General features: G+C 33.5%; 1 protein-coding gene across 3 annotated transcripts in view; it reads left to right on the top strand.

Moving 5' to 3' along the window:
- Positions 1-8506, top strand: part of LOC143237760 (SLIT-ROBO Rho GTPase-activating protein 3-like) — a 95334-nt gene extending 86828 nt beyond the window's left edge. For all 3 annotated transcript variants that reach the window (XM_076477518.1, XM_076477357.1, XM_076477430.1), the window contains exons 16-18: positions 2075-2163; positions 4198-4369; positions 5297-8506. In XM_076477518.1, coding sequence (XP_076333633.1) covers positions 2075-2163; positions 4198-4369; positions 5297-5501 — 466 coding nt within the window. In that variant the 3' untranslated portion in view covers positions 5502-8506. The remainder of the gene's footprint in view (positions 1-2074; positions 2164-4197; positions 4370-5296) is intronic.
- Positions 8507-24631: the final 16125 nt, after the last annotated feature.

Here is a 24631-nt window from a genome sequence, read left to right as displayed (position 1 = left end):
CAGACATTACTAAGTAGTCACTCAGCTATATGTGTGACATTCATTATGTTGAAACCACACAGTTGATTTTTCAGTATGAGCAGGTTACCTTGCACAGTAACAGTTACATTACCATGAACAATATCATAAAAGAAAAAAGTACCCAACACTTTGAACTGGGGACCTCACATCGCATCGCAACCTTCTGAAGAACCCTCTTCCTCATGACTCATCATTCAATGCAGGTTTATATGAAACCAGTTGGAACCATGGATGAAGTAGAGGGGGGGGAGGGAAAGAAAGAAGAGAGTAAAGACTAATTTCTTCTGAAGTATGCTGTACATACATCACATACATATTTTTATATATCTAATTATATTACACATACATAGTTTTCAGTTATTATATTTGACTACATTACTATATTGTATTTTGAAGTATTTTTGTATGGGGGGGGGGGTTCTAAGCATATCCACCCCACCCAAACTTAAATTGTTTAGTCATCCAGCAAAACTACCATTATTGGATGACTAAACAATTTAGGTGAAATAAATCTTCTTTATTGTACAACTTCTATTTACTAATTAATTACCAAATTTCAACTTCAACCAATTACAGAATTTGAGTGTTGGGGTAATTATTATGTAATTGATACAGGACTTCCATTTTGTAGAAGTGTCACCTCACCTCTTTTAGTAACCACATGGTTCTATGGAATTAAAATCATCTGCATTCCTAACCTTTTAGTTTGACCTCTTGATTTCAAGAGTACTTGTGATTACATTGTTGGTCTAGTTGCAGTGTCCAGTTTCTCAGATATTCAACCATGTTGATTTAAACCAAACAAGCAAACATCAACAAACTGAATTATTCAACCTTTCTAAGGGTCAAATAATCTATTATTTGTTACCTGCATATCAGGATAATATTTACCCTTTTGTCATTGTTCAATACCATGAGCAAAGTAAAACAAAACATTTAATTTATTCTAAAAACTCATGAGTGAGAACAAAGGAAAATATGCTATATTGACCATAATACCTCTACTATATCAGATACTGACAAGTTCTTTTGCCCAATCCCAGGACTCAACAGGCCAACTGAGATAAAGCAAAGTTGTGATCTAACCACCTGTGTTTGTCTGTTTATAATATATCATTATATCATCATCATTTTTCATAAACATATTGGGATGTGAATCACATTAAACAACTAAATCATAATTCTTATAATTTTTAAGTAAGAATTAATAACACAAGATTATTTATCTGAACAGCATACTTATGTTTTATTTATTTATTATTTCACTGATGCATAACATTTGTTCCATGTTATTACAACGAATATAAAGTATTACACTTTTTTGCACTTTTAAACTGATTTTAAGAAAATCGTTCTGTAAGTGTATAGTCTAGCATGCACAATAAGATATTCCATAGAAACTTTTCTGTCTTGCCCATAAATTCAGTAATTAATTTCAGAATTATTTTCTATTATTTAGAATCAATTTGAAAATAATTTTATTGCTGAATTACATGCTATGTTTGTTTGAAATTGTAGCTGTTAAGTTTCTATTGTTACATGCTTATAAAATACTTAGGATTGTGCTTTGTAAATGATATCAGACAGATTTTCTGAAAACTTGAAATAAGAGAAAATATAAACCAAGAAGTTTTTACATTTTTGAAGATATCAATTTTATTGTTAATTTTTGTTAACCTTAATTTATCTTAGTTAATGATTATTTTTCTGTTAAAATAACTGCATTGTTTTAAATTTAGTGGTAAGTTATTATTGCTTACACATATTTTATCTAGGATCTTTAAATATATTAAAAACTGTAACACGTATGCTTTAGCAAGAAACAACAAGAAATGAGACTCTTTCAAATCCCTGTGTCTGTTATTAGAAAATAAGTTGCTAGTAACATGTTTTTTTGTATGTATGATATAAATAATTTTAGGCCTGTTATATATTAAAAATTGCTACATTTAACAAGCATATTAAAAAATAATCTTCACCAAAATGTTCCAAACATGTAAAGTAATTGCTTTATGAGAAAGGTATGTACAATTGTGTCATTTTCCTGTTTTAGTGATATGGTAGAATCTTCACTAGATCAGTTCCCAGACAGTCTTGATGCCATGGGTAGTTCTGAAGATGAAACTCCTCCAAGTGAAGATGGTAAGATATTTGTATGTTGAATCTTCACAAAGATTGTTTGAACAAAACATTGACTACTTACTTTCCTTCCCCAACAACATTTTTAAACATTTCTGTGGCTTTTAAATTTGAAATTAACATCTATAGAAAACTGTGCATCATTTCTGCATCTTCACAGTAAATTAACCCATTTGCAATGGGCTCAGTATAACATACACATGTTCATTTACACATTTGCACACATTAAATATTTGAACCATAACTTTTGTTTCAACATGCAAGACTTCATAAAAGTTAGTAGACTTAATAAATATTACAAGTTTTTTTATATATAAAAAATCATATTTTTAATGAAATATTTTTGTCAAAGATTTGTTTGTGAAAAGAATAGTTTTTGTAACTAGTGTGAGTACAAAGTGATTTCATATTATGATTAAAAAACAATTCTTTTTCACAAAAATCCCTAATATTATTTGCGTATTCTCTAAAACCTCCTAAATACATTTCAAACACTTGTTTTCAGTAGACTATATTTCGTTATTTTCCATACTCTGTGTGGGGTCTGTCACTTGAGCATCATAACCATCATAAAAAAAAATTAGAAAATAAACATAAATTATGCTTTTTTCATGCTAGAATGATTATATATTATAACATGAAAATACAGACGTTTAGTCTAAGTACCTTAAGCCTCATAATGATATATATGAATATATATGTTTATTAATTTTTATTATATTGACCTTCCAGTCATGCCTAGCTCACATTACATAGATTACACTTAAGTAGTGCACGTGCACTCGTTACATATCCAGTAATATAAAACTGACCTTTAATCTTCTCTGTTTTGGATGCGTTGTAGTGGACTAGTATTTTGTAATATACAGTTACATTTCAATTATTATACATTATATATATAAATTATTACTGTTTAGAAATAAATTATTAACATAATTTTTCTTAAAACATAGAACAATAAATCAAAAAGTAAAGCAAACTATTATTTCTTTTGCTACAACCCTTTACTCGGTTGTTGCTGTACATAGATTGCTAAGCCTTTTAAAATTTTGCATGTGGAAGATATCAAATTTATTTTTTTTTTATATTTTATGTGTGCAGTTAAATAACCAAAAAAATCATAAATACCTAAATTGATACTACAGAATTCCACTATAATTTATTAAGCTTGGTAACTAAGATTTATTTAGATTTTAAAAAATATGAAATAGAAGAAAGTGGTAGCTTTTTCAAAGAATAAAATGGCTGAGAAAACCACTGTAAGAACATTCTAAACTGTTGATTGGTTAATCACATGTCATAAATTGTAGTAAGAGTATATAAGGGGTCATTTCAAAAATGGGAAAGAGTTGAACGGGGCCACTGTGTCTGAATCAGTACATAAGCTATATCTCGATAAAATAAAAAGTTACAAGGTCCTTACATTATATTTTAGCTCAATGATATTAGTTCATAATTTGTATGAAATTAAAGATTAAGTATTTTGACATCACAAACATGTAATTCTAAAGTGTTGAATTTAATATACCACATGACTCACTAAAATCTATATTTTAATGTGATCTTTTAAAATTTACTTTTAAATTACGAAATTAACTCATATATGATATTAAAGTTTGAATTATATTTTACAATTTCATTCCAAACTTATTGACATAATTTCATAAAATAGTAGTTCAATAAAATTTTGAATGCAAATCAACAAATGTGATGACATGGCTTTTGAACCCTAACCTATGCCCCCCGCTACTACAGCAGTATGTCTCCAGATTTACAATGCTAGAATTAGGGGTTCGATTCCCCTCGATGGGCTGAGCAGATAGCCCTTTGTGACTTTGCTATACGAAAAACACACACAGACACCCTAACTTATTGTGAAAGGGTTAATTTGTTTGTGTTAAACATTAAATTTGTAATATGAATAATACTAGAGAAAAACAAAATTATTGAACTCCAATAACATTAATTGGTGTTGAAGTGTTAAACCATTGATATTTTTCAGTAATTGTTAAGAAGTTGAATTTTTCTCTTGTGTAGAATATGAAGTTTTGGAGGGTGTGGCACAAACTTCATTCTGTGACCAGAATGAGCATGAACTCTCTTTCAACAAAGATGACACAACACAACTTTACTCTAACAAGTGGTGGAAAGGGAGCTTGAATGGAAGAGAAGACCTCATCCCAGACAAATGTGTTTTCCTAAACCTAAAGTAAGAATTTTCATAATATTAAATATAGCTGATTTTTGAACTTAAGTCATACTTGAAATGAAAGAAACAACTTAGGTTCACTTTAACGTCATATTCAGGTTTAATACATTTCATACAGAATAACTTATTTAGGGGTGATAAATTCCATGAATCAAGAGTTTGAAACCTGAGTCTAGTTCACTCCGGCATGTTTTAAATGTGATGAGTGTTGTCTTAATATGATGCATCTTTTTAACTTTCCATAAATATATATTATACACTTAAAAATTATGACAAACACTTGATGATGAGCAAGTTATGTTCAAATAAATATTCATTCAAGTTTTAAAAATAATAACTTTATATGCTTTACTTCATTTACATTTGCATGTATGTCAGAACCTTCTCAATAAGTATTTTCCTTTTTGTTATTTAATATAAAGTAAATGTACCATCATTTGTATCCTACAGTTTAAGCACTGTATCAAACTGAATGGGAGTATATAGGTATGAATAGACAAAACCGTTTGAAGATTATTTAACTGCTTCAACACAAAACAAAATATGAATTATTCAAAATATTGTTTATTGTGACCTATAAATAGAATGACATGTATTTGCCCATTCCCACTGCACTGAATCCTGGCCAGTCGATACATTTGATTGCCCTGTGGATATTGATTTTGTTATTAACCTGTTGACTCATGGAACTTATGTTCATTTGTGTTTCAAGAAGGAGTTCATTTGTACACACACACACACATGCCTTTATAGTGTTTATAATTACACAGAGTTCCTGCTTACAAGTTAATTGTACGTTGATTGTTGTCCTGGAAGTTTCTCTCATATATATTATTTTGTTTATGGTAAATTTTAGTTATTGAAAACGTTTAATATAACTAATATTATGGTGTCTCAATCATAATAATTTAATATTCTGTCTTGTAGTATAATGGAAGATAAAGAAAAACTCAGTCAGGATTGTAGCAAAGGACATCAGACCAGTAGTAGCAGTGACTCTCTGTCAGGCTACAGTTCCAGCCCCAAACCCAAAAAGAGACAACAGGATCGGGTACATTTTCACCAGCTTCACTGGCAACATTGGAATCAAGTTCTGTATCCAGTTCTGGGATCAGTTCTTTGGTTTCCTTGAACAGCCAACACAGGCTAAGCCTCAGTCCATCCACACTACGTAAAATACAGCTACCAGTATCTGGTGAGTTTAAACAGCCTAAGCTGGTTCATTCTTATAGTGTGGGGGAATCAATTGAAGACCAGACACGTTATGAAAATCTTACAGTGGTTGAGAACCTTAGTTCAAGAGATGAGGATTATATTAACAGACCTAAATAATAAATTTTTAAAATTTACTCTGAACGTTAAGTCTAATCAAGAGAAAGAAATTAAATCTACAAGAAATAGTTCACTAGATTTTTCATAACAAATTCATCTTTTGATAAGAAGGTTCTGCCATTAAATCTCTTCTTTTACCCTTTGAAGAGTTTGTTACAGAAGAGAAGGAAAGACCACATTCTTAATTAAGAATTCGTAGCTGTGATAACCCAGAGTTAACCACATTATTGTTTGGCCAGTGATTGGACTGAAGCTGAACAGATTGTGAATCGCTGTAATTTTGACTGGAGTAAAACCTTAACAGATATTTTCTGGAAAGCAATCAAATAAAGGACAACACAAAAGCTGAATCCCAAATATAAATTTCAACCTAGGGAAAGTCAGTCAACTGATTAAAGTTAAGAAAATTCTAAAGCTGTTTTATGTTTCATGTGCTTAACCAAAACCTGCATACTGAAGAAACTAAAGAGTAAAACTTTGGTGAGATTTTGATGAAAGGCTTATCTTGCTGTAGCCTTGTAAAACAAAATGATGAATAATAGTAATAAAATAACACTAAAATATGCACTCACAATTTCAGCAAAGTACAAAAATTAATAGAATTATTCTTCACTTACAAGAATGTAGAAATCTACTGTTAGAAAACTCATTGAAATAGTTGCAGAAAGCCACACAGAGACAAAGTACGAGAGCAAACTTGAGAAATGATGAATCCTTAACATGGCAGTTTCCACTTAAAGCACAATAAGTTGCAGAAATTATTTTCCAATTAATGCAGATTAGTAAAACACTAGATTTTTTTAAATGGCAAAAAACGAAGGGCTTGTAGAAATTCTTCAGGAGTAAAACAGGATAACACCTGAATTAACTTTGAAACTACCCTATAACATTCTCATTACTGCTCCAGGTTCTAGTAAAACATTCCTAACCATTTCTTCTGTAGTGGTGTGTAAAACTATAATCGATAATAATAAGGCTGGAAACACTGTTATAAATATATATATTGTTCACTCTTATAAAATGAAGCATTTCTCACTAGTGTGATGATGCTTAAATGTCTTCCACATTTCTGCAATGCTTGAATGGATTTGAAAAACTTACATTGGTAGCAAAGAAGAACTTAGTTTTGTGTGGAAAAAATCTCAATTTTCACAAATCAACTTAAAACAGCTCTACAATCTGTGAAGGAGTTTGTTTAGTATCTGTGCTTAGATTTTAGTGCAGTATACCAAGTCATATTTGCCATGGACTTTGGTACATGAATGGCTTCAAAGAGAAACTTGGCCAGTAGTGATGAAAAAAACTGATAAAGTCTCTCTTTCTCTTTCAAGAATCAACATAAGAAATAGTCTGATGACTGGCACGGGTGTTTTCCATGAGTTTACCCAGGCTTTAATAAAATACTCATAGCCATTTTATCTGTAGGCTTATGAAACAAGAATAATATGAAGAACAAATAAATGGATTTTGTTTAACAATTGGAAAATCCTCTAAACTACCCTAAATCTATTTTTTGAAAAATCTTAAAGCCAGCCCTTATAGTTCACACATTTATCCAGTTTTTTCTTAAACTCACTTAAGTTTACTGCCTCCACAGAATCTGAAGGCAACCTTTCTAAAGGCCAGCCACCCTGTTTCTAAAATAAAACTTTTCACTGAAGATGACTCCTACCCTGCCAAAATATATATTTGTACAACTTTTACTGCACTTGCTGTTAAGTATGAAAAAAGATGATGCATCTACGTTTATAACTTTCTTTAAAAATCTTAAACACCTCAATCAGATCCCTTGTAATACTTCTATTTTCAAAAGAAAACAATTTCAAAGATCTTAAGCTCTCCTTATATGATAAAATTTTCATTCCAGGCACCATTCTAGTAACCCTCCTCTGAACCCTTTCCAACAATTAAATGTCCTTCCTAAGGTAATGAGCACCAGACTTAACACAATACTCCAAATGTGACCTAAGCTATGATGTACACAATGAAATTATAACCTTTTTATACTTGTATTCAATCCTATTTAACCTGCCACAAGCAACACTGCACCACACTGTCTGGATGGCTTTAGAGACTGACAACTATGATCCCTTTCTTATACGACAATGATAAAGTTATTCCAATCCAAACTATAATTCAAACTATGATAACTCACATGTAACATCTTGCATTTGTTATAATTAAAACTCATTTGTCATTTACATCCCCAACTCATTAATGATTCAAATTCTTTTGTAAATCAGCAACATTCTCTTCACAGCTAGCAACACTCAAGACATTAATATCATCAGAAAATTTAAGTACTTTATTGACTATTCCTTCATCTGTGTTATTGATGTAAATCAAAAATAGCAAAGGTCCTAAGACTGAACCATGAGATGTACCCCACTTGTGACATTAATCCAATTATCTGAACTCCATATGTAACAACCCTCCATTTTCTTCCATGCAAGCACTCTTTTATCCAATTTGGTAAGTTATCTTCCACACTTATAGAGTTTGTTTTGTTTTACAAGCCTTTTATGGTAGTTTGTCCAAGGCTTTCTGAAAACCAAGATATGCCAAATCTATACCATTATTCTTGCCCACAGAAGCAGTAACATTTTGAAAGAATGTCAAAAGATTTTTAAGAGTCTTGAGTGTTGTTTCAAAAGCATGTCTTTTTGTGAAATTCTTGGACAATTCCATTATGAATCACTGTAGTGGTTCATGATATATGTGTGTGTTGTTATATGTGACAAATTGTATAATAACCAAGATATGTTTGACTTCTGAAATAAATATTGTTTCCAGAGGTGAAAGTAATTTTGCTTATTTTTCTCATTTTCTACACAATGATTTTGAAGTACTATATTTTTTACAACTGTTTCAAAAAATTCTTCATGAATTAATACATATATATTTAAATATACATTGACTGATCATTGTTAGCACTTTCCAACCAATATTGATCTGCATACCTATTTGTAATGATAATAGAATGGACTTGGCATAAGATAAGACACCACAAGATCCTGGAAGGTGTCTTGTTTAATTGTTGCCAATACATTGAAACATAGAATCTGCAACTGTTACAACAGGATTATGGTGGTAAATGCATCTTTCAGATTTATCCCAGATCTGTTAAATCAGAAGTCCGATGATTGCACTAGCCAAGAAAGGTGACTTAATGGGACTGTTGTACTTATTAATTTCAGACAATGCAGACATGGTTGGTTGAATTATTGTCTTGAAGAATTTTTTGTTCCTCAGGATAGAAATGAGGCATTATGGGGTAGTCATGATTACTATTTGTGTTTAAGTACACTAGATTTTATCCATTCTTATATAGGAAACCAAAGTAACTAACTACTACCACAATAATGTTTCCAAACTATTACAACACTTCTAGAAACTCCCACTATCAAATAGGGAGAAGTGCTCTATGAGGATTTATCCATAATATTATTTCTACATTGTACACAGGGGCGTAGATCCTGGGGGGAATGGGGGATACACCCCCTTCAATTTAGGTGGAGGGTATGGTGCATACAATCATCCCTCCTACAGTATGATCTGTTGAATTGTCTTATTGCACCACAGGCCTACAAATTGTGTGTTTGTTCTTGTGATTCTCGTGTTCTTACCAATCGAATTACATAATTAGGCCTAGATGTAGGCTTTTTCAGTGGCTGATATATACATCTTTAATGTGCTTCTAAGCTTTTTGATCTAAGCGATAGTTCATAAGTATCAGTCAGTAGGCCTAAGTATACATGCAAGGCTTGCAAGCACTATTACAGAATCTACCTATGTCTTGTACGTAGTGTAAGATTAAGTAAAATTTTCATCACAACAGATTGAACAGAGCATGAAATTCAAAAATATTACTCCCAAGCATAAACTCCTGTGATCTAGATCTGGCAGGCCATTTGTAGCTTGTAGCTGCATCAATCTTATGTATATATTGTATGGTTTTCCTATGCCATTTGTTCTTATGCATATCTAGCCAGTTTTGTTGTCAAACGCCTTACTCTCCTTAGCTGCCAAAGCCGCTGACCATAGTGTACGTTTAGTGTACAGTTAACGACAGGTTCGGGCCGCTCGGATCCAGATGCGCCCTACAATGGGGCTCATTAGACCTGTGTTTGTGGCTCTCATTAATCCATGAAATTTCAGATTATCACTGCACCCTAATAAAGTGCTGGTGCTTTATGGTAAAAGAACAATATATTCTCTTGTCATAGATAGTAAAAATATTGTATTTTCTTGTATAATTAGAACACAAAGGGAGCAATTTCAACGGCCGGAAGCCTCTACTCGAATTGTATTGCTAGTTTTTATTTAGATGTTTTTATTTAATAGACGTGCTTATAGACATTATATCACAACGTGTTTGCCTTTTGATGAGCTTTAACAGGAATATTATATATTTGTGATTGTTTAAGTATTTTTCAAGAAACTTGCAATTACTTGTGTTGTAACTAGCACACATTATTGTCCCAGCGATGCCCAGGCGGTCAGTCGGCTTGGTAGTCACTGTGAGGTTCGCGTGTTCAACTTAAATACATTGTACAGTTCAGTCCTACTTCCATTCTGTTCTATCTTCGTTTGTTGTACGTTAGAGTTTTTCAATAAAGACTGTATTTTAGCCTGTTGAGTCATCTGGGAAACAGATTCCAATTATGACAAGCAAGCGTCTGAAACTTTTCGATGTTAGACAGTTCTGCAAGCCAGTTACTGGTACTACAAGCGACAATGCAGATGCGGATAATCCAACAACCTCAAGCAAAGGAATAGAAACTTGCCATACAGAGGAAATACCATGTTTATCAGAGGACGAGTCTGAAAATGCTTGTGCAACTATTGCACATCATGAACCACCAGAGAGTTGTGAAACAAGTTTGTGCAGTAATGAAAAATCTGATACTCCACAGATACAGTGTGGAAAGCCATATCATCCAGATGCACAACTAATACCACGACAAAAAGCAAAATATCAACTTCCAGGGCAAGTGGTTTGATGAGTTCCCATGGCTGCACTTCGACAATCAGACTTAAAAAGTCATATGCTTTCATTGTGCCAAGGCAAAAAATAGAGACCTTTTTACAGGGAAATTGAAGAGGCCAGTGGAGTATACCTTCATATCCACCAGTTTTTGCAACTGGAAAAAGGCAAAACAGAAATTCAACAAACACCAATCCTCCTCTCAGGACAGATTCACTATATCTTCAGAAGGTTCACTTGATGTAACTCCAGTGACTGTCCAGCTACATGATGGAAAAAAGAAGCAGCAGGAAGAATGCAAAAGAAGTCTAGCCAAACTATTCAGAAGTTTACGTTTCTTACTGCATCAAGGTTTAGCATTACGTGGGCATACTGATACAGAGGGGAACTTCCTGCAGTTAATGAAGCTCCTGGAAGAGGAAGATCCTGAGTTGATGGCTTACTTGTCAAAGAAAACCACATTCACATCACCCCAAGCTCAGGATGATATAATGGAGATGTTCAGCCATCAAATACTGAGGAACATAGCACACGAAGTGCAGCAAAGTAAAATCTTTGCATTAATGGTTTATGGCACTCAAGATGTTACAGGTGCCAAACAGGAAGCAATACATGTACAATACATAGATGAGAACCTTGACATCCATGAGACATTTCTTGGTTTGTACAGTGTTTCCAATACAACTGGTGAAACAATATCCTCGACTATACTTGATGTACTGACTGGACTTAATTTACCAGTGTCAGGATTAAGAGCACAAACTTATGATGGAGCCACTAACATGAGTGGTGCGTATAGTGGATCCCAGGCAAAAATAAAAGAAGCAACCGTGAGCTTTGTTTTTTCACTGCGGAGCACACAAGGCTAATTTAATAATGCAACATGCAGTTGAAGCTTGTGAATGTGTTCGAGATTCTATCCAGTGGGTACATGAACTTGGTGTCTTGCTTCAGAGGTCAGGCAAATACAAAACAATCTTTGCAAATATTGTATCGTCAGACAGCCTCAATGGTCCAGTTAAATACATCCGCCCACTGTGTCCAACATGCTGGTTGTGCCGCCTATCTGCAATTACATGTGCTAATGATCACTACAGTGACATTGTTGATTCTTTGTCTGAATTAGCAAATGAAAAATCTGATGTAGCAGTAAAAGCATGAGGTATGGTGGACAGATTTGACAATGGAAAGACAGTTTTAGGATTGTTGATGGCTCAGCATCCATTAGCTGCATTAGAGAAACTTAACCGTGCATTCCAAGCAAAATCAGTGACAGTATCTGGCATGATTGAAGCATCTGCAATGACAATTGAGCAATTGCGAGTATTGCAAACAGAGGAAAATTACAACAAGATATTTGATGAAGCTGAGAAAAAAGTAACTTCCCTATTGAACTACCAACTACCATGCATTCACAGACCTCCCAGAAGGATCACAGGTGATGGCTCAGCACACCATTCTGCAACAGCTAGAGATTACTACAGAAGCCAATATTTTGAGTTTATAGACACAGTCATAGAACATCTGACCACTAAATTCAATGCAGACAACAATGATTTGAGGCAATATCTGGTACTTGAGAACATGATCACATCTGGCATGATTGACAACTCGGTTATAAACTTCTATCCAGAAATCTCTGCACAATGGCTCGAGTTTCAGTTGCCTATGTTCAAAGAACAACAAAAGCAGTATCTCTGAAAGGTGTGAAGAATGCTTACTGTAAAATGCATGAAACAAGCTAAACATCTGCTGGTGTTTCTTCTTATGAAAATTTTGCTTGTATGTCCAGTATCCAGTTGCGAACGTCAATGCAGCTTTTCTGCATTAAGACGGTTGAAGACATGGTTAAGATCAACTATATCTCAGTGCCACCTCAACTATGTGGCAGTTTGTCACACTCACAAAGATGAGGTTGACAAGATAAATATAGAAGAGCTTATGAAAGAATTCATAAACAGATCATCACACAGGAGGTCTACGTTTGGGAACATGTCGACTAGAGTACTAAATGATTATTACTTCAATGAAAAGTATGAATAATTATGTGCTACATTGTATTGATGTGTAATTCTCAAGAGTTCCAAAGACATTTTAATTATTTTTATCAAACAACATGAACAGTTTTTCAGTAGATGTAAACTTATCAAGGGTAATTACTAATTTTATTAATATTTGAAAACGTAATTCATGCAATGAAAGTTATTAGTAACCTTGTCAAGTATAATGGCCATCTTTTATACTGTGCAGTGTGCAGGAATAAATTCATGTGACAGTTAATTTGTGACACATTTGTCTTTATTCTATTAACATTTTGAAAACTGTTCACAACACCTCACTTATACAAACCTACATGGAAATCTTGAAGTATTGTGCCAACAAGATTACTCTGTGACTGCATATTTACAGCTTTCAGGTCACGTAATCAGAGATTACCAATTTGCAAATTGAACAGTCCACATAAGTGGTTGCAAAAATCATCCTCCCCATTGGGTGTAAAAAATCTACACCCCTGATTGTACAGGAAGGGTAAAATGCAGTAAATTATACCACATCACAAATTTCCTATTGCTTACTGTCTCTAAGTTCCACTCTAACATTTCTAATTTAGTTTGCCTTTCTGTTTATAGAGAGATGAGTAGTTCATAGAATGGTAGCCAGGTGCCATATGACAATTTTTGAAATATGTTTTGGTCAATATGATTGAGTTCTAATAAAATGGCCTGTTAATATATGTTTTAATATGTTTTAGAGAGTATGTTCTGTGCCATCCATATTTCAGAATTATAGAATTCATAAATCTGTTTTGTTTTTCTTCCCCTTCACAAAGAAAAGTTTCAGACTTGCATAGCATGATATAGTAACATTAAATAACATAGACAATATCACAGTAGACACTGGTTCATGTAAGGACAGATGGTATCAGCTTAAGTGTTTATGCTGTTAATATGTTGTGAATTGTACTTTTAAATGACTAGTTTCTCTTGGTAGGAGAATCTAAAACTTAAAACATTCAATTTAGTTCCACAGAATTTGTGTTAGAAAACAACATGGGTAATTCAAGTGTGTGATGTACATTCAACTTCTCCCTGTGTCTGAACAAACAATTTGTGTTACAAAACAACATGGGTAATTCAAGTGTGTGATGTACATTCAACTTCTCCCTGTGTCTGAACAAACAATTTGTGTTAGAAAACAACATGGGTAATTCAAGTGTGTGATGTACATTCAACTTCTCCCTGTGTCTGAACAAACAATTTATAACAAAACAACATGGGTAATTCAAGTGTGTGATGTACATTCAACTTCTCCCTGTGTCTGAACAAACAATTAATTTGTGTTAGAAAACAACATGGGTTATTCAAGTGTGTGATGTACATTCAACTTCTCCCTGTGTCTGAACAAACAATTTATAACAAAAAGACAGTTGATTCATTTATAAAAGTTTTAGAACAATGTACGTTTATAATCAACAACAAAACAAAACATATATTATTTATACTTCCATAATTCATTTCTTGATTATAACTCAGAATAAAAACCTGTAATATTTTCATTATTCACTTGATTAATTAACCTACTGTTTTATCTATAATTTAGTTGACACCATCATGATTATCTTAATGGTTTTACAAATAATATCTAGACTTGTAAACGTTTATTCTAATTGATATTTAAAAAATAAAAACATGAAATCTATTGAAAAATCTTCTGAACTACAAATTACTCTATACTGGATTTAGTCATCTTTTGCCCTAAGACCAGGAGACAACTTTGCATACCTTCCATGTAGTTCTGGAAAGTGTCTTGACAGATTTTACCCAATCCAGTCATTAATGGTGTATGTACGTGATGTGTCAGGGTAGGCAGAAGCCAGTAATGGGGAATGTGCCTTTCAAGTTAATTCCACAATTTTTCAATTGGATTTAGATCCAGGGATTGTGGTGACTATGGAAGATGACTGAATTCTCCATCATGCATGCACACCTTCAGCATGGTTGGCATATTCATTATTGTCTTCGAGATAGCTATGCCTATCAGGATGCACTTGATTGGAAATAATGCTGAGGTAAACTAATGCATCCATTCTGCCATCTAAAGGATCAAGGTGTTTTGGGTGTGTCAGGAATATAAGTCCAAAACTGTTACAAAACCAGAGACATGGACAGTTGGGACCACACAAGAGGGATCAAGTGAGTTGTATGAATTTTCCCAAATCTATCTTCTCCATTCTAGTGACAAATGGTAATATGTGACACACCACAATGCTTCACTTCTGTTATCAATCCTCAGTAATCTCATGTCTGTACTTTTTCCAATAGAGACATTTTAAGTTGTTTTAACAAGCAAATAAATGCTGGGAAGGCAGGAACAACATATTTGTCAAAGTCTTAAATGGTACCACCACTAACTGTAGCAGCTTCCTAATGCTGCTTTCTTTATGAAAAAAATGGCTTGTTTCTTGTATGTGCTTTACATGGTACTGGTGCACTTGACTTCATCCATAATAAACCAATCATACACAAGGAGTACTGTGAATTTCATTCTCACAAACCCTCATGTAGTCTATTGTTCCTGGGATCAATCTAGTAGGCATTGAATAAATATGTTTAGGAACATAATTTCACTAGTTGACTCATGAGCACAATATTTATTACTCATTAATGAATAATATGTAAATAGTTGAGTCTGAGAAAAGCAGGAACTGACCTTAAGGTCATGCACAAAATGAGCAATCTATTAATTAACAAACATGTATTTGTCGTTTTCACATAGTACTATTAGTTTTATTGGATTTTCCTTTAAACTGCTGTGTGTCACGTGAAACTTGCAGATATACATAATAAATACTGTACTAATACAAGCTAAAAGTGCATTCTTTATTCATGTACATTAATATCATCCAATAGCTCTGAGAACACAAAATGCTACTTTCAGTCCTTCATCTGTCAACCAAATGGCCTTAATCACTTAACAGACTTAATCACTCCACATATTCTTGTGTACATAACATTCCTAGAGAGCAGGGTTTTTTTTCTCTAACGTGAGCACACTTGGCAAAAAGTCTTTAGATTTTTGTTCCGTTATGTGTTACTACATTTTTCATACAATAAATAAATACTTTCCCATTTGGATAAACAAAGTCCACAAGCATACACTTCAAAAATTGAGTCATCTGTTCCTTTGAATTATTAGACTGGATATTCATGGATCTATTATGCTTGGTGTTAGATAACTTTATCGTGGAAAATCACTTCATTTGTTGCACAAACAAAACAACTTGATAAGCTATGGAGTTCATTCATCACAAAAGTGCCATTGCTAGAATTGAAATAATTGACAACTACCTTCAATCTGTGTGTGAGGCCACTTAAACATAGTCAGAGATTTAGGTCTCATTTAAATCCAGTTTATTTCTATACCACAACAACTACTTCAGTAATGTTGAGGATATCTCTCACACCAAGATGGTGCTACATCATTTCACAAAGTAGCCCTATCCACATACTTACCAACTAGGATATCCTCACAATCTGTACAAACCATTTCAGGGTAAGCTTTACTCTGCAAATAACACAGGTCATTCAAGTAGGTTGCAAAACTCTCACTGATACCCTCTTTCAAGCCTTTACTTTGGCATAATAGATTACTTAATTTTCTAATAGGACAATTCTTTTGTGCAACTCAGCAATGCTTTCCAACAGTCTCATAGTTGCACCTTGTCCAAGTGTTTGTTGAAGTGTAGGTCTGGACTGTAGTATAATTTGTTTTAGAGACCACCTATTAATGCAGTTACCTATGTGAAACACTTGAGGAAATAGTTCAGATCCTACTTATCTGAATTCTAGAAAATGAATTGAGTGATATGTTTCTCATTTCTCACAGGAAGCCACTGTCATGGTCAGAACCCTTCCCATATGACATCTCAGCCTTCACCTTGTCAAGATGTTCTTCACATCATGGGTACAACATCTTAGACACATATGTGAACTTTAATTCTCATACAAAGAGTTGAATTTTAGTCCATGATGAAAAAGTAAAAAAGTTCCTATTTACAGCTAAATGGTTGACTCTGTATGAAGCCAGGTTTCTCCATGATCCATAGTTGCCTCAACACCATAGTTTATGGCTTGGAAAGGTTTATCATCACTGATGCATGATTTATATACTTTACAGTTTTGTATCTTCCAGTACAAAGCACCTCTTCACAGATGTTGTCCACCAATGACACCTGCAGTCTTTCTTTGATATCTTCAAGTGACTTAGACTAGAGTTGGAATTCATTACTCTCTGAAAAGTAAAGGTAAGTCTTCATCTCAAGCTTATCAAATGCCACATCACCACTAAAGACTACAGTCATCAGGTCTTTCTTTACACCAAAAGGAGACCCCAAGGTAAGAGTATGAATAACCATTCTGAGTAAACTGGTCATCAGTGGCATTTCTGTCAGAGTCATGGCTGCAATGAGGTGGAAGTCATTGATCTCCATAGAATTGGAAGAGGAAAGAGAGGACTTCTCCTACACCTCAAAAACCTTTTAAACAACCATTTTCCTTCAGCAACTGACAGCTCCTCTTGTTCATAAGTAATTTTAGCTATGCTATGCAATAACAAATTTTTTCTGACTCTCCTGAAAGTGAAAGGCTTGGTCTGCTAAATAAATGGAAATTTGGCATGACAGTTATTACACTGTAGTTCTAATTTTTTTTAAATAATTTGAGTTCTTAAGAAAGTAATAAAGATACTAGACACCAGATCAAATTTAATGAATAATAGTTATTGATACTGCAAATACAAACCGTATGAGTGTAGTTGTTTGAACCAGACTGTTTAAATATAATGTTACTTCCTTGGCATGTAACATCATATTAGTTACCTAGAAACACTTGCATGTGGCATCCTTATTCACTAATAATATTACTTCAAAATATCATCTGATCTACTAATAGAAGATATAGATTTTTATGTTATTTCACAGTGTGCAGCATTAAAGCCATAACACGTATGGCGTATGGAAAGAACAGGTTTTATATTCATAGAATGACAAACAGACAGAAATAAAAAGAAAGATAACCAGTTTCCTGAACATGTGTTCTTTGAAAACTATACACACTCATCATACTGATATGTATATTAAAATAAGGAGGTAAAAACTACATGATATGTTGCTATGCTTTTCCATTTAATGGTAACATTCCCATTTTTAAAGACATTTTATTTGTGAGAAATGGAGGTAAATATTATTTAATGGTAACAATCAAAATTTATAACAAAATTTGAACTTATAAAAAGTAACAAGTTATTTAATGGAGAAAGTTACACTTTTTAGCAATACTTACTAAAGCTACTTATTTACTTCGTAGAAAAAGACAAAACTATTTAATGATAATGACCATTTTTCTTAGCAAGATATTTAATTATTCAAGAGAGAAAATTTATTTAATGGTTATGCATTTTTCCAGGTAAACCGTTTAACCCCAAAAAATAAATTATATAGGTCCACTGTATAAAAGTAGATTTGGTGAGCTAAATTCCAAAGTAAAGCTATATTCTCTTAAACTAATTGCATCTGTACTAAGAGAAACAACGGGATACAGTTTTTTATTTAAACTGGCAAACAAACATAGCATGTTTACTTTTGTTGGATGCTGGACAGTTACCTTTACTGGAGTGACAAAATGATCCAGCTGACTATTCCAAAGTGAGAGAGTCATTCCAAATTGACTAAATCACATATTACTTGGTTACATTGGGAGAGTCAAACTTACCAAAGCAACTGACACCATATGCATTAGTTATTTCCAAATGATAAGGGAGACTGTAACCACAAGATATCACCTCACCTTCCATTAAAGGACACTACTACCTACCTGATGCAGCTTCATAGCCAAACATCCCATGGGAAGACTAGATGCTACTTTCAAAGAAATAGAACAGAATCAACTTAATCACTTCATTGATCACCTGGTATTGTAAATTTTACAAACTGGAATAATTAGAGTTTTGCAAATGAGTTTATCAGAATAAAGGAAGAGAAATTCTGGGTATGTTTATATACCACACTTTTACTTCATATTTGTTCTCAAGCCAACATTGATTTTAACTTTAATAAAATCAGTAGGTCTGTACATGTACATTATTCAAGGAGGACAGTAATTCTCTCATCTCTGTTTAAACACTTATATATAAAACAGACATTACAAACTTTTAATAAAGAAATTCCGTACATGATAAAAAAATCTTTTGAGCAGAGATGTAAGTATTTAGTAAAAATCATCAAAGAAACTCATTATATGATTACAGTTGTACAAATACTCTTCAACAGTGATTCATGGCAATGAATAAATTCATGTAATAATGCTCTTTACCATAAATAACAATACGATAGTACTTTTTATACAACATAAATTCACTTCCATATAATATAATAGACAGTTAATAATTACAAAATTTCTCTTTCGAAGAACATTGATTACAATAAAGTAACACAGCCTGTTTGTTCATTGAAAATGTATTCCTAGCACATCAGAACTTATCATTCCCCAGACTTTACTTGGGATCCACTTAACCGTAACCTATTGCTATGCTGCCCCTTGTTTCCCTTACAGTAACAATGGTCAATAAAGTTTACTCTTTAACCCATAAATATATCTTCCATTTCTATTTGGCCATGATGTAAATAATACCCAATTGCAAAATGATTGAAAATGTGCAATTACAACCAAATAAAACACTCAGTACACCAAGTTTATGTTGTTATAATGTATGAGTTACATTTGTAGATTTCATTTATTTTTTGTAATTTTACCCATTCATTAAAATTTTATTGAAATCCAAAATAAACATCTTGTCCTATTCTTAAAAACACAGCCAAAATTGTATTTCCTTACAGAAAATGTGAGCCTTTTGAGGGATCTTATTTTTCCATAAACATGCACTACCTGCTAAATATTTGAATTTCAAAACTGAAGCATTCTCTTAATGTTCATGAAACAAGTAATGTTTCATTTATGTGTTACTTAATGGTCATGTTCTTTGTCTAATGTGTCAAGTTGGGCTGTACAAAACTCATGAATGACTATATTTAATGTTTTGTATATGCCACAACTATATGTTTATTTATACACATACTTTAACATATATCATCATCACACCATGTCATGTGCACTAACAGCTATTATTTAAAAATTGCCTGCAGCTTCCATACAAATGTCTTTAGTAACTTTCCCTAGTTACACCGTGTAGTCTAAAATTCAATAATGGTTGTTCAAATGTGCTGCAATCTGTGAACCACCAAACTCTACATGGTTTTCTTCTAAAGCTTTAAATATTAAATAATCACCAATGGAAATCAGATAAAACATTTCAGCTAAAATTCTTAAGGTTTATAATTAAAGTATATGTTCTTACTACAATATATATCAATATACACTCATCAGAAACTCAGCTCCTTCACTTCATGTAAAGAAGTTGTATATAATCTTCAGATGTTTGATGAAAAGGTAATACAGACACACACAGTATGCCCTATAGTGCTTCTACCACTCAATTATATTGGATGAGTGATTCTTGTGAAACATTTGATGACATTTTGTCATAAAAAATCTTTCAGTAGCTTGTAAAGAAAATGTTGCAAAGCCCTTTCAACCCTTTCTTCAGTTGTGAAAACTATTGATGACTGGAAACAACTGTCCTAAACTATGTTAATTAAATAAATATCATCCAATATTCTATGGATGTCATTTATAGTGAAACTATTCAATAGCTTGGAAAGTAAGAATTGCAAAGTCCTTTCAGTCCATTTCATCTTATGAACAACACACAATCTGCATGAATGAGTGTTACTCTTACAATCTAGTGCAAACATTGCACTTTACAGTACCACTCAGTAATTTCTGAAATATAAATGATACTTGCTTTGAGTTATTTGTTTCTCGACCAAACGATCAACCTAGCAGTATTATCCGTGATGACAAGAAAACCCACTTGTATAGAAAATTATATATGTGAAAACGGCTGGTATGGGTAGAGAAATCACTATGTAGAGGAGCGAACAATGTTTTGACCTTCTTCGGTCATTGTCAGGTTCACAAAGAAAGAAAGCTATTGGTCTGTAACCCTTTCATACTGCTTTCACTACCCATACCAGCCGTTTTTACATTTACAATGTTCTAGCAGTTTTATGATTGATTTTGATCCACCATACTGATTCAAGATCATCATTGGCTGTTTGACTGAGTTTCAGTAGGATTTACACATTACTGATGCACTTGATTTTTTTCACAGCAAACCCTGAAATGCCATTTGTGTAAACAAGTGTATGATGGTTTCCTCTTACACAAATACAGTCCTCTAGTTCGTTGTTCCTGGATTTGGCCTTGTTGGCATCAAATAACTCTTTCATAGGACACTTGCTTGCCAGTTGCACAGACAAAACTGACTGATAAGCTCCACAATATATTTGTTTCAAAGATACCATTATCACCTTCATTCTACAAGCAACTCTTCCTCAATCTAGTCTCAGAGAGTCACATGCCCATTCATACCTAGTTCATCCTCGATTACAAGAATGTAGATTATATCAACTGATGTGAGAGGTGGTTTCACATGGAATGTCTGATACACAGTAAAATCTATCAGTATTCCGTACACTTCTCCAACAACCAGGGAACTGCCCAGGTACATCACAAGACATCAGAAAGCTAGATTGGCCACTGAATATTTTGATACAAGTTTTTCATTGCAGCAGCTTGAATTACTCTCCAGGTTTTACTATAGGGATGTTAGTTTTTTCATAAATGTAGTTTCATTGTTCAGCACCTGTTATTGGCTCTCCTTACCCAAGTTGCTATTGGGCAAAACTAATTGTTTTGTCCACCTCGCTTGTCTGCCATGTATAGACAGTTCACCCAAAAGTGACCCAATACTTAGATACCAAAGTGACTGTTTTGCTTCTCTTTTTCTTTGTTTTTAGAAGGAATCTCACCTCTTTGTGAAATAGCATCCTCTCCTCAACATTATCAAGCAGCTTTTATCAGAGCTACAGTTGGGAAACTTTGGTCGGGATAGGTCTGGGAGTCCTACTTAGACTGTCTCACATGGTTTCAGTCTCATCAGATGTTACATCATTGTGATGATCTACAGTCATTCATCCTTCCTTTGCACTGATGTAAATCATCATGGGAGCTTCTCTAGATACATCAAACATCAACGACTGTATTTCCCGATCATCAATTGCAACGAGATGGAAGTCATAATAGTATTGGTGAAAGTTCAATGGTCAGGATAGGAATCCTTCTAGAAATGACAGCCCTCCCATACTGTTATCTTTCTGCAAAGGATAAATTTTTGAGTTGTAGAAAATATCATTTCCTACAACACGAAGCTTTTATAAACTTAAACACAAGAGTACGAGTAATAAGCATATAAGTTAGCAGAAAACAGAAAACTGACATTAAATACCCTGTAATTATGGGCAAAAATATTTTCATTTCTATCTAACTGTGTTATACTCACGTAGAATTTATCCTGCTAGTAACAGATCTACTGTCTAACGATATATTTGACAAAATATTCATTATTTCAAGTAACTACGAATTCTTCAGCTTTGACTGAATTTATGTGAATGAAATAACGAGACTGTACTCAATATAATGACCAGGTAAGTTAAGGCGTGCGACTCGCAATCCGAGGGTCGCGGGTTCGCATTCCTGTTGCACCAAACATGTCCGTCTTTTCAGCCGTGGAGACGTTATAATGTGACGGTCAGTCCCACTATTCGTTGGTAAAAGAGTAGCCCAAGAGTTAGCGGTAGGCGGTGATGACTAGCTGCCTTCCCTCTAGTCTTACACTGCTCAATTAGGGACGGCTAGCGCAGATAGCCCTCGAATAGCTTTGCGCGAAATTCAAAACAAACAAACAAACGCACTTCACTTACTATTGGCGAACACTGCTGTATACATTTTTGCATAATGTGCAGTATCAGAGTAATAAATGTAGGACAAGTGTTAGCTCCAGAGAATAATAAAGAAAGAAATAAGTCATCACGCTGGCTAGTTGGAATACTATTATTATATACTCTTCTACTTCTTAAAACTCCCTAAGGGACTAGATAAATTAGAAGTGGTAACAATATAATATAACACAATAGGCTTAATATTAATATCTCCTAACGAGCATAACTAATTATAATTATGTTTCACCAACTTGGAAAAGATTTTCTCGATAGAAAATACATAGCTTGCTGTTGTTTGGTTCACTTACATGGATTTTTTTTTTTTTACTCTGACATTTTGTTTAAGTATTATCATTTGCTACTAAATGCAGTACTTCGTTTTCCATATGTAGACTACGACTTGCGGAAGGTATCTTTTCTGATAAGTTCTAGTAATCTGAGTTTATGTATGTTTCTTTTCTTCTTCAATGCAGTTAAGTACAGGATGTACTCCCTTATTTGAAATATCTAAATCCTTAATCTGTACACATTTTTATGACTGGAATGTATAATTGAGTAAGAATGTATGAATATTTTGTGTCTGAAAGGGTGGTCATATACATTCTCAGAAGTAAAATGTTTTTGTCGGCATCATATTACTTTCACGACGGCAAACTAGTGCAAATTGTGCGTCTGATGTACTGCACTTCTAATTTTATATTGGGCGTGTTCACGTTTGGTCCTTGCCGAATTTTTGGTCTTGTAGACCAGGGGGGGTCAGGTTCTCTTAGACCTCTTCATCCATATATTGGGTGTTCTCTCTCTCTCTCGGGGTTTGGGTGTGATATGTACGTACCCTGGAGGGTCAGGTGCTCTAAGACCTCTTCCTTCTACCTGTACTTGTGTGGTCGTGCAGTGTTTGATGGTCTTATTTACTGATTTTTGGGTCAGAATGAGCTGAATTTACTCCGACCCTTTTCAGGGCAATGTCTATGTATTGATATACATGTGTAGATATTGTTTTGCCTTATCAGTAAGATGTCTAGATGGTGGCACTTTTTTATTACTTTTATATATATATATATATATAATTAATTTTTCATTTATTTATTTATTATTTTTTATGTTTAAAATATATATTGATCGGGGAGAGGTGTTTAGAACTAACTTCATCATGTATGAGGTACCTATCTAGTTCGCATAGTAATTCGTTTCTCATCCAATTTTTATCAAAGTGCGTTATTGTACTCTGTAGGAGTCTATCTGGTATGGTTGGTATGTTTGAATATTTATGTATAGATTGAGATGATGTTGCTCTGGGAATTATATATGCTGTTTTGAGGAGTGTGTTTTGGATAGTTTGTTGTTTGGTTTTAATTGTTTTGTCACTTACAGTTATCCATGCTGAGCTGCATAGTCGATTAGTGGTCTAATGTATGTTTTGTAAATTTTTTGGTATGTTGTCTGTTGATGCTCCACTCTTCTTGCCAGTTAGACTCCTAGCGTAGTTGGTTCTTCGCTAGACTTTATTTTTAATTTCGTTTACATGGTTAATCCATGTTAATTTTGAATCATAGGTTAGACCAAGAAATTTTGCCGTTGTGGCAATCTGAAGTAGTGTTCCATTCATATATATTTCAGGCTGTAGTTTTTTGTATTTTGTTAATTTTGTAAAGACGACAATTTGTGTTTTTGCTGTATTTATTTTTATTCTGTATTTTGACAGTATTTGCTTATTCTATTCAGTTGCGGTTCTATGTTTGTGGCTGCTATTGTTGTTGTTGTGGCACTTTTCCAGACTGTCACATCATCAACAAACTGTGAAGAGAATCCATGATTAGGATCCTTCAATGGCATATTGTTTACATACATGATGAAGAGTATAGGGCTAACCACCTCTCCCTGAAGGATACCAGCTTCTAGAGTAAAGTACTCAGAAAAGGTACCCTCTACATTTTCTATTTTCCAAAATGTTAGATAACCAGCGAGTAATTCCACGCAATAGTCC

The sequence above is a fragment of the Tachypleus tridentatus genome, chromosome 1, assembly GCF_004210375.1.
Source record: "Tachypleus tridentatus isolate NWPU-2018 chromosome 1, ASM421037v1, whole genome shotgun sequence".
NCBI lineage: Eukaryota > Metazoa > Arthropoda > Merostomata > Xiphosura > Limulidae > Tachypleus > Tachypleus tridentatus.
This window is presented reverse-complemented; position numbering and strand designations above follow the sequence as displayed.